The following is a 13,765-nucleotide window of genomic DNA, read 5'->3' on the forward strand; positions in this document are numbered from 1 at the left end:
AAGCATCGATTATTCCCGATTGAGATGTGCGGTCATTTTAAGTGTTAACAAGTGTTCCCCAGTAAACAAATCAACAATGTGAAACAATCGGGAAAACGATCTTTAACAAAGCCTTCGTTAGTAGGATAGCATAGAACTTTTCAGGTTTTCTCCTTACCACTTTTTGGGCCCCTAAATGCAGTGTGCAAACTACGACTCGCGAGGGTTCTAAATTTTCATAGAATATCATGCGGCCCGCATAATTGCAAACCAACTTTGGTGTGAATTTATTTCCTTAGAATTAAAATAAACTTTCACTCTAGTTCTGAGATTTCTTTGATGTATGTTGGATTAATGTGTATTATATATATACAGTAGCGGCCTTAGGGGGTGGCAAGTGGAGCAACCGCCCCAGGCCCCGCGCATGAGGGGGGCCCCGCGATTGGAAATTTCCATTGTCATGTTATAGTCAGCTTCGAAAACCAGATCAGTTCATATAAACTAAGATATTTGATATGACATGATTTGATATGATTCAAATTACTTTGTAAGCTTTTAACATGATATTTTTGGTTTCAATATAACGTTTAGTTTCGATAAAAACATCATCTTAAAACTTGCCGAGTCTAAGAGGCTATACAAATAAAAACCCGGGAGTATTTTTTGTCATTTTTTTTTTTTTTTAAACCTTTCCCGAAAGTCGGACCTGCGAAAGTCAATGAAATGATCACTACTGTAGTTCCTATCTGACACTTTATACCAAAGAGTATTGTGTGTTCCTTCTAAATTGTTTGACACAATTGCTACTGGAGGCCAATCAGCAAACAAAGTCTAGTGTGACTGGAAGCATCTTTGTAATAAACTTCGGCAGTACGATGTTTTTTTGTAAATCACGTGCAGTGTGTGTCCGCGTGGATGGATTTATTCTCTAAGAATGTCCAATGGTATCACAATGGACACTATGAGGCTAGAACAAATTACAAAATAAAATCTTCATTGGCACGCTCGTCTTAACAACAAGCAGTTCGTGGGTGAACAGTTAAACTTTGTGCGCCAAATAAAGGTAAATTTTAGGCTTGGTCGAGATGCTGGCCAAAGTCAACCCAACCATATCTTATTGGCTAATTAAGAACGCCGAGGCTCACGGCCATTACTTCGGACATAGGATTCAAAACAAGCATCAGAATTCAAAGGGAATATTACAAGAAGCAGACGTCCCTTATATTGCGTCATGGGGACATATCAGATAGAGACGTATTGCATGACGCGTAGGACGTAACCGTCTTCTTTGTTTTTTGAAGTAACGTCTGTATTATATAAGATAAGAAGACGTTAGGTGAAGGTCACTTTATCGACTTCCTCGATGTTGATAACTCACCAGGAAAGGTTTTATCAGAGGCTCTTCTCGCCGTGCTGGGGAACCTGGGTCTGGACATCGTAGCCAGGGATATGACAATGGTGCGAACATGAAGGGAAAGCACCAAGGAGTTAAAAGCGCACATTATTCGCATTAACAATCAAGCATTTTACACTCCGTACGGCCGCCATAATTTGAAATTTATTAGGAGGCATGTGACGCAGTGACATTTTTTGATCTCATACAGAGTTTAGGTCATTGGTTAACATACATGACTAAATGCATGACGCGTAGGACGTAATCATCTTCTTTTTTTGAAGTAACGTCTGTATCATATAAGATAAGATAAGATTAATAAAAATTATAATACTTAAGATTTAATGCCCATGCAATAAGACACATCTGGCTCCCCCTATAATTAACTTTTGACCTTGACCGCACCTTTAAAGTAGCAGATGGCCTATGGCCTTGACAGTCGTGTGAATTTTTTAGACCGGATATTTACAGACACACCTTATCACAGGTTGAGTAATTGGCGTCTCTTGTGCCATTATCAAAATAACTAGGTTAGTTTAATATCTGGGGAGGGGAGAAGAGGGGTTGACGATGCTGATATCACAGTTTGTGAACAAAAGACGCTGAATATCTATATGGTTTGTATTGTTACGAATCTCACTATCCAGGCTCTCTGCAAACTGCACCATACACCACCAACTTAAAGAACTTGACAACTCAGGGCTCCAAAGTAACGTAACACTTTAATAGTTGAATAAGTAACAGCCAATACTGTACAATTGGCAACACGTACACTGTACAAATATCTCTCCGATAACACCGTTCCGCCGTATCAACTCTTGCACTGGCCTCTCCGTCTCGTTCCGGGCTTGCACTGGGTTCAACAGTTCAGGACTGACTTCACACACTAGGCTCGTTGTGTCGGACTCGATCACAGACCAAGATCAAGACGCCGTTCGTCTCAACTGTACTTGATAGTACTCCGCACTGAACCGTCGTAATGCTCCGTACAGAACCACACCGCTGAACTGTGTTGTAGTCGACCGTGTTCTGAACTCTTGTCGTGAACCTCCTTTCTGAACCGTCTTGACTGCGACACCTCCGCTCTTTATATAGGGTCCCTACTGGCCTTCTCGAACCGGACAGAACGCCGCTCGACGTTTCTAGGTGGTCAGATGACTACAACTCTCGTGACGCCCCTGAGCTCTGTTCACGTCGGCGATCCTTCCCGAAGTCTCTTGCTGACACTCGTCTCGGCCGATCGTCTTAACTCGTCACGGTTGACCGCTCGTCTAGCGCTGGCCTGGGGCGATTTGCGTCGGCTGACTACACACACACCACTACCCCCATCTGTGCCACCACCAGGTTTATAACAGTATATTATGTTTCTACCTTCTGATATGTTAGCCGATTTAGTTGGGGGGTGGAGCGGTTACATCTACTGCCCTCCCCACCTTAACCCGTTGAATGTAAAGGTTGAGAAAAGGAAACAAATATTTGGGTTCAGAACTCATCTCAATTTTTACTCTTATACTTAAAAGTTTCTCATGAATTCGACATTTTCCAAAACAAAGTCTTTCTGTAAATAATGTTGACAAATTCCTGTGCAGTTACATAGACTCTATCACCATATTTGACAACTCTGTTTGAACAGTCATGTTTTCGTTGGAAAAGGACGGTAGAGTGAAAACATTCATTATATAAGAGTCCTGTCTCCATTTTATAATTATTGCCAATGATTGCATTCGGCATTAAAGAATAGGCTGTAGGGGCGACTCGATATAAGAATTTAATATATAACATGTCTAACTTATATTAGTGACATTTTTTTTTTAGTAAATTAGTTGTTTTTTTTAATTTCTTCACTAAATAAAAAGCATTGAATCGGTCTCACAGGGGGAAGGGGGCGACGCCTACGATCCCATGTTGGATACGATCTCCTAGATCAGGGGTTGGCAACCTTTTGAGTCGAAAGAGCCAAACATTATGATTTACAAAATTTGAACATTTTAAAGAGCCATACAAATAGTAATAGCACAATTATTTTTTTAATTAAAAGAAATGAATCTATTTATTTATATATAAGTAGTGTTTTTCACAACAAATTAAATAATATATATATATATATGTCATTATTAGATAATTATTCTTTAATTCGGTAACAACTAAAGCAGTTAAACATTTACTTACAATTCTAACTTGAACTTCAATAACAAACTCTGGCGATTCGTGGTTTTAGAAAGTTTGAATACATTTGGTTGATAACTTGTTGTTTTTAGTTACAAACACGACTCTAAATTTTTGTTAGCTTGTTGGCTTCTGACTTTGCTTTTAATAATATTCATGAAAACAAAAACGCTTGCTCGCACTAATATGTCGATCCGAAGATAGCACTCCAAATGCCAAACTCTTCACCGCAATGTAGCAATCTGGAAGATTTGTCCATGCGCCGAATCAACTCGAGGCATTCCTTTTTGAAGCTGTCCACTTTTGATGCGTTACGTACATACATTTCTGGACCTCCAACTCTTCCAACTTGATTTTCAACTCTGTAAATTTTCCAACCCACAAAGCTTTACTTTTTAAATCGACCAATAGCATGTCTACAGATCTAGTTTCAAAATCCAAATGGATCAATGTGGATTTCGTTATTTTTGTGTTGAGATGGTGTACTAGGAATGCTAAAAGGATTTGTTGGCTTTGAACTGCCCAAATCTGACAAGAAATTCATCTTTGATTTTATAACAGTTTTGAAGTAATTCGTGTCAAAAGTTGCTCTGATTTTATTGCGATACCGTTTTAGGCATTGAAAATGAAGCAACTTACCGCTCTGAATATCTTCTGCAAAAAGAATGAATTTTTCTTCAAAACAAACCAATTCTTTTACCAAAACATAGGATGGGTTTCCCTTTCCTTGCAGTTTTAGATTCAGCTCATTTAATTTCTCTGTGATATCAACCATAAAATAAAATATTTGCAACTATTTGTCGTTTCCTAATACAGGGAGACTAATGCCTTTACCATTTAGGAATGTTTTTTTTTATTTCATTCAAGCACAAAGCAAAATGTTTCAACCTTTGGAAAGACATTTTATTTTATTGGGAATCTCGGAATACTCAGTCTCCATTTCTTAAACAATTCTTTAAACTGACGATAGAAGTTTCCTTTTGACAAGATGTTAACAATCTTAATTACCAAATTTATGACCTAAACTATTTCTGTTGGAATTGTTGTGGGTAGGCCTACTGAGTGCTTCCAGAGTTATGTAAGAATTTCTTGGTTTATTTTGCTCCGAAGAATCGTTATTGCTCCCTTAATTTTTCCTGTTATATTTCTGACTCCATCTGTTGCTATTTACATGATTTTATTTAAATCGATCTTAATGTTTTCAATGTAGTTTTGCACGGCGTTCGCTCTATCTTCCACTCTAGTTAGTCCCGAGAGCGGTAGCAATCCTTGAAGTTCTTTTTTTGGACCTTGGGAAGACATCACTAACCAAATGGGCAGCTTGTGCCATGTATTTATGTAGCAAGACTCATCTATAGCAAGTGATAAGACAAAAGATAATTGAATATCTTCCTCCTGCAAATATGTTACATATGAAGACATTTTAGCTATTCTATCTTGTACTGTTTTATCGGATAGTGGCAAATCTTTTTTTTTTCAAGATTTCTGGTTTGTTTTAGAAATCACGAAACATTTCTTCAGATACACGTAGGAAGCAGTCTTTGACATAGTCACCATCTGTAAATGGTTTGTCTTTTTGTGCACCTTCTAGTGGTACTGCAAAGCTTGCCAGATTAGCATTACTTGTGGATTACTTCTAAGTTTGAGAAAGGAAATCGCTTCTAACTCATTTACTTAAAACAACAAACTATACCTCACAGCCAAAGCAAGTGGTGAAGATGCCAATTCGTCTTGCGTCGAAAGCGAATTGAAACCTACATAGAAACATCTGACGATGGCGTCATTTGAGAGCTTCTGGCGGACTGACAACAGTGACGACGAGTGTAATGGAGATTCAGAACTATTTTTTAAAAATGTTTCCATTAAATAAATAATATTTGCGTATGAAACTCAAGAGCCGCAGTTTCACATCCAAAGAGCCGCATGGGGCTCGCGAGTCGCAGGTTGCCGACGCCGGTCCTAGATAGCCACTCTCCCCCCCCCCTTCCACACACACACACATATTCACCAATGAGATTGGAGCAGGGGACACGTATGAAGCTATTTTTAGCCTAACATTACTGAAATCTTGGGAGAGAAAAAAAAAACAGTTTCTATGGTGTGGATAAGGTTGGAAAGATGCTGTGTCATGGAATTTGTGACAAAAAATGCGATTTTTGCTTAGATTTTGGGTCCATACTCTAGGCGTGTTCAATGTCGTGACCAATTTTTAAAACTGGATATTTCCGATTTCGTAATAATCGTTCAATCTATGCTGGCAACATATTCTAAAAATACAAAAGAAAGCCCAAAAACTAAATCTTTTAATTTAGGCCCAAACTGGAGTGCAGTGGAATGGAGGTCAATTTTATAAGGGGGGGGGGGTAGAGTATTGGCGCACCCATGGGGAATGGAAGTTAATGGTGATTATATACAATAGTTGTGGGATTTAGCTAACTTGATATTTTAAGTTTGAAATTTAATTCGGATACTCATATCTGGGGAGAAACCACCAAGTGATGGAAGGTTTATTATAACTAGGGTTGTCAGACACTAACACGCCCAAAGGAGAAGAAAAGATGATCATACCTTACAAAGGAGGACAAAAAGAGGACCATACCTTACAAAGGAGGAGAAAAAGAGGACCATACCTTACAAAGGAAGTCTAAAAGAGGACCATACCTTACAAAGGAGGAAAAAAAGAGGACCATACCTTACAAAGGAGGAAAAAAAGAGGACCATACCTTACAAAGGAGGACAAAAAGAGGACCATACCTTACAAAGGAGGACAAAAAGAGGACCATACCTTACAAAGGAGGACAAAAAGAGGACCATACCTTACAAAGGAGGAAAAAAAGAGGACCATACCTTACAAAGGAAGTCTAAAAGAGGACCATACCTTACAAAGGAGGAAAAAAAGAGGACCATACCTTACAAAGGAGGAGAAAAAGAGGACCATACCTTACAAAGGAGGAGAAAAAGAGGGCTATACCTTACAAAGGAGGAGAAAAAGAGGACCTTACCTTACAAAGGAAGTCTAAAAGAGGACCATACCTTACAATGGACGAGAAAAAGAGGACCATACCTTACAAAGAAGGAGAAAAAGAGGACCATACCTTACAAAGGAAGTCTAAAAGAGGACCATACCTTACAAAGGAAGAGAAAAAGAGGACCATACCTTACAAAGGACGAGAAAAAGAGGACGATACCTTACAAAGGAGGAGAAAAAGAGGGCTATACCTTACAAGGGAGGAGAAAAAGAGGACCTTACCTTACAAAGGAAGTCTAAAAGAGGACCATACCTTACAAAGGACGAGAAAAAGAGGACCATACCTTACAAAGAAGGAGAAAAAGAGGACCATACCTTACAAAGGAAGTCTAAAAGAGGACCATACCTTACAAAGGACGAGAAAAAGAGGACCATACCTTACAAAGGAGGAGAAAAAGAGGACCATACCTTACAAAGGAGGAGAAAAAGAGGGCTATACCTTACAAGGGAGGAGAAAAAGAGGACCTTACCTTACAAAGGAAGTCTAAAAGAGGACCATACCTTACAAAGGACGAGAAAAAGAGGACCATACCTTACAAAGGAGGAGAAAAAGAGGACCTTACCTTACAAAGGAAGTCTAAAAGAGGACCATACCTTACAAAGGACGAGAAAAAGAGGACCATACCTTACAAAGAAGGAGAAAAAGAGGACCATACCTCATGGGCGTAGCCAGGGGGGGGGTTTTGGGGTTCAAACCCCCCCCGAAATGAAATCCCCCCCCGAGGGGGGGGGGGGAGACGGACTGATTTTTTGCTTTGATTTTCTTTATTTTAGGTAAGATTTTAATACTAAACCATCACTTGCCCCAGCGCAGCCAAAGGGGTTTTGAGTTTAAAACCCCTACCATGGGCTTTTGAATTTGAAACCCCCTACCACGGAGGGGGGAGGGGGAGACGGAATTTAGTGACATGTTTTTTTGCTTTGATTTTGTTAATTTTAGGTGAGATTTTAATATTAAACCATCACTTGCCCCAGCACAGCTAAAGGGGTTTTGAGTTTAAAACCACTACCAGGGGGTTTAGAGTTTGAAACCCCTACCAGGGGGTTTTGAGTTTAAAACCCCTCCTAACAGGGGGTTTTGAGTTTAAAACCTCCTACCAGGGGTTTTGAGTTTGAAACCCCCTACCAGGAGTTTTTGCAGTTAAATCCCTCTCTTCTATAAAACAAAACACACAAAAAATGCAAACGATAATCCCCAAATTCCAAGTGCACAGTTAAGGAAGATTTTGATTTTAAAACCCCCTCCAAAATTTACGATAGACCCCCTCTTCAATATGAAAAAAAAAATAAATTATGCACTCAAAATGTTATGAGCGTAGCTAAATGGGTTTTGACTCAGTTTTAAGTTTAAACTCCCCTCCAGTGGAGTTTGAAGCTAAAAAATATATCTTCAATAAAAAAAAAGCAAATTACACACTCTAAAATTTAAGAGCGTAGCCATATGGGTTTTGAGTTTAAACCCCCCGCCAGCGGGATTTGAAGTTAAAAAATACATCATCAATGTAAAAAAAAAAAGCAAATTACGCACTCAAAATGCTATGAGCGTTGCCAAAAGGGGTTTTGAGTTTAAACTCCTTTCCTCCAGATGGTTTTGAGTTTAAAATCCTCCTACAGAGCGTTTTGAGGTGGAAAACCTCTATTTCAATCTTACTCTAAAGCTAACTACAGTTACCAAATTCTATGATCGTAGCTAAATGGGGTTTTGAATTTAAAAAACTACGATAAAGTCCTGAAATTTTTAGTTTAAAACCTCTAACATATGAATTTGACGATAAAACTTCTGATTTCGATATTAAATTTAAAGCAAACTACATTCACCAAATTCCAAGAGCGTATCCAAGAGAGGTTACATTTCTACCAGTGGCGGGGCTCCATTAATAAAGTGCAGTGAATAGTCATCTGCCGAAATTTAAAAACAGTAAATGTGGCTCAACAAAGATGGCTAAGACAGATTTTAGGAGTTAGTTATTGAGATCGGGTTTAAGTCAAGGAAATCCTATGCCGAACTGGGAGTCGACCCCTTAGTTAAATTGTGACAGAGCGTCGCATGAGGTTTGCGGGACATGTTCTCCGACAAAATAAATTACGCATAATAAGAGTTGCGATGACATCCTAGTACAACTTGGCGCCACACATTCATTGAGGTCCTCGGAGCAGGTGGGAAGAGGCTTCAGAAATTACCAGTGACAGATTTTTGTGGAAACAGCTTGACGGCAAATGCGCCGAACGGCGCGGCAGGGTCTTAGTCAGTAAAAACAGCACATACATTTTTGAAATAAGACTTTTTAATAGCAGGAAAATGCACTGTAAATACCTCAGAATATGCATTTTGTTGACATTCTATGCCAGAAATAGTGCTTAGAGCTCCCCCAGAGCCCCTTGCTGGCAATGGAGGGGAGTCAACAATTTTTCCACTAACTCCAGGAAGAACCTATTCTAGGGCACAATAAACGTGTTCCAAAAGAATAAAGGGTCAGAATGTAATAAAGATTATGAACACACACACACACACACACACACATACATACAAATATTTTTTTCGCGAGGGGGGGGGAGGGGGGGGGGGAGAAAAATCCCCCCCTAAACCCCCCCCGAAAAAAAATCCTGGCTACGCCCATGCCATACCTTACAAAGGAAGTCTAAAAGAGGACCATACCTTACAAAGGACGAGAAAAAGAGGACCATACCTTACAAAGGAGGAGAAAAAGAGGACCATACCTTACAAAGGAGGAGAAAAAGAGGACCATACCTTACAAAGGAAGTCTAAAAGAGGACCATACCTTACAAAGGAGGAAAAAAAGAGGACCATACCTTACAAAGGAGGAGAAAAAGAGGACCATACCTTACAAAGGATGACAAAAATAGGACCATACTAAATATATATTTTATTATAATGCAGACAAAATCAAGTTGATATGAGATAAAATTAATGTTCTAGATTCTAGACTTTAATAAGAATATTTTTTAAAGAAAATCTAACTCACTACAAAAACCCAACATTTCAGTCTCACGTTCTAGAGTCGTCTGTCCAAACTAAGACCAATGACGACAACGCCACCTATCTTGCATCATTCAAAACTAACTTCACGTCGTCACCATAGAAACACACACACACACACACACATTCCATTACAACGTTTCAGACCTTGCAATCTATGCTACAAATCTACGCTCATGGTTCAGATATAGTGTGCCGTCATGAATCAGTTTGAACATACAAAGTACATTTAGTAGTGATTGAGTCCCTTAAGACATAGTACTGTATTCGTGAAAAGAAATGCGTTTATAGTGTTTATATATTCTCTGTGTAATTTAAGAAATACCTCGATCTATGTGCCTACAAGCTGAGGTAACTCGTGTTTTCTTAAGACTAACTTTCAAGGGCATTTCAAATGTCGAATTCGTCAGCTTACCTCCCCCTAAATACCCTGCCGGGATACAGAAGATATTATAAAAAAAAATGTAATATGTCCATTTCAAAATGTCGTTTGTTTAAATATTTGTTCTTTTAAATTCGATACGGAACCGATGACTGTTTCATGATTTGTTTTTTTTTTCTGAAGTCATTTAGTTCATAGAGCCACTTTGGTGGTATATTATAAGTTGTTAGACAGTTAGTAATTTTAGCTTACTTAGAGACGCACCATAATGGACGGATTTTGAACGCGACTAGTGACGCTAGAACTTAGTTGGGTTAGAGCAGCGGTTCTCAACCTTTTAAGCTCTTCGACCCCTCTTTACAATCCCACACTCTGCCGCGACCCCCCCCCCCCCGCGCACAGACACACAGCAATAGAAGAATAGACAAAACTATTCATTTTTTCGATGGTCTCTGGCGACCCCTGGCAAATCGTTAATTGACCCCCAAGGGGGTCGTGATCCACAGGTTGAGAACCCCTGGGTTAGAGGCCACTTGGAGACAGAAAATCAGTTGGTGATAGGATTTCATAAGGGTAGGACGTATTTATCGACAGAGACATCGACTGGGGCCTTTTTGCTGGATTAAATGTCTTTCATGAATTGTTCAAAGGTTTGGACTTCGTTTCTATACTTGTTAATCGTGAGTGCCGTCTGTCCTGTTGGTTAGTCACATTGAAATACACCCGCACCAGAAACCCAGACATCTCCAGCGTAATTCTGTCGAAGTCAGACAGGCAACACTAACTACAAGTCAGATGGGAATTATCACAAAGTCCAATAGTTTATCTTCGTAATAATTAGCATTTATCGTACTGGTCTCCAGAATTTATCCAGACCTAACTAAATAAGAAAGCATTCAATAATAATAGACATTTAGTTAACATTGTCAGGGAAGGAACTCATTCTGATCTGAATAGAGATATTATTAACTTAATAACGAGTTGTCTCTACCTAGTCAAAAGTCTATTTCAGACTTAATGAAATCCTACAAATTGAGGACTATTGTAATATAAGACTTAATTAAGCACACCCTGGCTCATTGTAACTTAAAATGCCCATAGATCTATAATATAGATTTATTGATAGTCTTGATAAAAGCATGAAATTGTGCTTTACAAAAACAATTCGTAAAAATATTTGTAATCGTGCAGATTTATTTATGTTAGTCTAGACTGACTCTAGACCAGTGATCTAGTTGGGGGGGGGGGGGGGACGATTTCGTGAAATGGGGGTCTTGAAAGCCAAAGGCGCGGTCGGGGGCGCTGTGAATAAAAGGGGACGTAGAGAAGAAAAAAAAAGGTACAGAGTACAAAAACATATTAGAATTAGTTTGGCTTCTCATTTACTAATTTCGGGAATCCCCTTTTTCTACGTTTAAATTTTTCTCTGTTCCCGAAACTACTTCGCAACTATTGTCTTTAGTTTTTACGCGGGTAAACGTTTATGATTTCATAAACAAATTATGTTTTAAGATTAAAGTTTATTTTAACTACATATTTTATTATATTAATATGTAAATGTTAACGTTAATTAAAAAAAAACACGCTAAAGTTAACATTCAACTAGAATAATTTAATGCTTTTGTTAACAATGAAAACATTGACAAAGTCGGTCGTGAGGAAAGCCCGCTAGTGTTTACCTTCAGCCGCGTACAAAAGTTTTATTGAATTGCCAGTACATATTCTGCCCTTCCCACCTAAACCTTTGAGTGGGGAGGGGGGGGGCGGTCCTATTTTTATGGAGAAATCATAGTTGGTAAACAAAATTAGTTGAATATTTATAATCTATATAATATAAAGCTACTTATTGATATTTGAACCCATTTGTATGTATATTATGTTGAGATTGTTGCACTACACTCTTGTCTCAAAATTTTATCATAATAAATATAAAATGAAAAAGGGATGTCCCAGATGGAGGGTCGATATATGCAATCGCCCTCAGACCATCGGACAAACAAATTTCAGTTCAGAAATTACAAAATTAAAAAATAAATCTGTCACTAATATGATTTATATATGCTATAAATTAAATTCTGAAATCGAGTCGCCCCACACCCTATTCTTTAATGCCAAATGCCATCGTTAGCAGAAATTAGAAAAAGGAAGGGGGGACTCTTCACTCTACCGCCCCCTCCCCTTTCCATGATGTTTTAAAACAAGATAGTCAAATATGGTGACAGATTCTATGTAATTAAACATGAATTTATCATAATTATTTTAGCAAAGACTTTTTTTTGGGGGGGGGGGGGGGGGGGAGGGGGTAAATGTCGAATTCTTTAGAAATATTTTAGTATAATATTATCAATTGAGATGAGTTCTGAACCCAAATATTTTTTCCCTAGTCGCTTTTTCCCAATTATTACTCAATCTAATATTTTTCTACTGTATAAATACATTTAAGACTATAACTCAAATGTTATTATTAAATCCTAAAACGGCAAAAAATTTAGAATAGAACCTAATTGGTCCACTAAATTTCTCCTCCCACTTGAAATTTTTTTTTTGTTTTGAGCTTTTTCTGTAAGAAAACAAAGTTACAAACAGGCCTATTGAACAAAATGTATCATTTACAAATGAGCTTTTTTTTTTTAATATTATTTTTCGAATATATTTTATTTTCGACGGCGATCCTCAAAGCCTTAATCTAAATCTGTGTATCTTATCTTTTCAAGAAACAAATTGGTTGCAGTTGCAATGTAGTAAGGGTCTATAAATTTATCTTAGAATATGTTTCAAGTAAAACATTATTCAAAAGGTTCTTGAAAATAAGATATTTTGAGCATTTAGCCATCCTTCTGTTGATGTCTTATGCTGACCAAAAACAAGCCTACAATAAGAGGTTTCGCCATGAAGATAATATTGCGATAAACACGTCTAATAAAGATATAGGCCTACTTACGCTATTTGTGACTCCATTGTCAGTCACATTTCAGGATCGGCCCTTGCTGCCAAGTTAGGATGAATAATGAGCTGTAGATGTCAGGAGAATGCGTTTCTGCTGTGTAGAATGCAAGAAAACGCTTGGCGCAGGGGCTTCACTGGGGGAGCCTCGGGTCATACGAAGCAGAAAGTCTTGGCGTCATGTGAAGCAGAAAGTCTTGGCGTTGGACATTTTGGCGCTAAAGAGCTTAGACACATTAGACATGCTCATTTATTGCTATCTGTTTAAACAGATGATAAACATCCAGGAGTCTTTGTCTACAATGTATATTTTGTGTGTGCGTAAAAAAAAATATTATTTTGTTCATAAGATTTGGGATTTAAGTTTGTTGTGTAATTATTGTTATGTGATTAACATCATAATGTGTGTATGAGTTTTAATAATGACGCAATGATAAGGGGAAAAAAACATCGCTGCAATTTTTTTTTTACACAAAGACATTTTTTAAAGTCATATCTCTAAAATACTCTAAATACTATCTAAATTGAAAAAAAACAAAACTATTAGAATTATTTGCAGTTGTAAAAAATGTTTTTTTTTTCTGTAAAATGTTTCACATGTTTCTGATGTTCCTTTAAAGTTAAAGATAATTAACTTCCTTGTCCAAACCTCCCGCGGGACGACCGGGGGGGGGGGGGCAGCGAGCAGGGTATGAACCTGATAATCAGATAATCAGTCGAGATAATCAGTCCAGCACGCTAACCGCTGTTAACTTAATAACAAACTAATAGCTTATTATTGATAAAGAGATATATTACATAATACATACTACGACATGACATCTACCGTATATGTACCTACAATATCTCAGACAAGCGATTTTAGATACTTTTTTG

General features: G+C 38.0%; 1 protein-coding gene across 1 annotated transcript; it reads left to right on the top strand.

The window, feature by feature from the left end:
• Positions 1–6,577: 6,577 nt before the first annotated feature.
• On the top strand, positions 6,578–7,054 carry LOC129925776 (uncharacterized). The gene has a single exon (XM_056026275.1). The coding sequence runs from the start codon at positions 6,578–6,580 to the stop codon at positions 7,052–7,054; it is 477 nt and encodes a 158-aa protein (XP_055882250.1).
• The last annotated feature ends 6,711 nt before the right edge of the window (positions 7,055–13,765 follow it).

Source organism: Biomphalaria glabrata, chromosome 4 (assembly GCF_947242115.1).
Source record: "Biomphalaria glabrata chromosome 4, xgBioGlab47.1, whole genome shotgun sequence".
NCBI lineage: Eukaryota > Metazoa > Mollusca > Gastropoda > Planorbidae > Biomphalaria > Biomphalaria glabrata.

Bases quoted from the DNA above. Each gene is read 5' to 3' on its own strand.
- LOC129925776 (XM_056026275.1), top strand. From the start codon at position 6,578: ATGGACGAGAAAAAGAGGACCATACCTTACAAAGAAGGAGAAAAAGAG.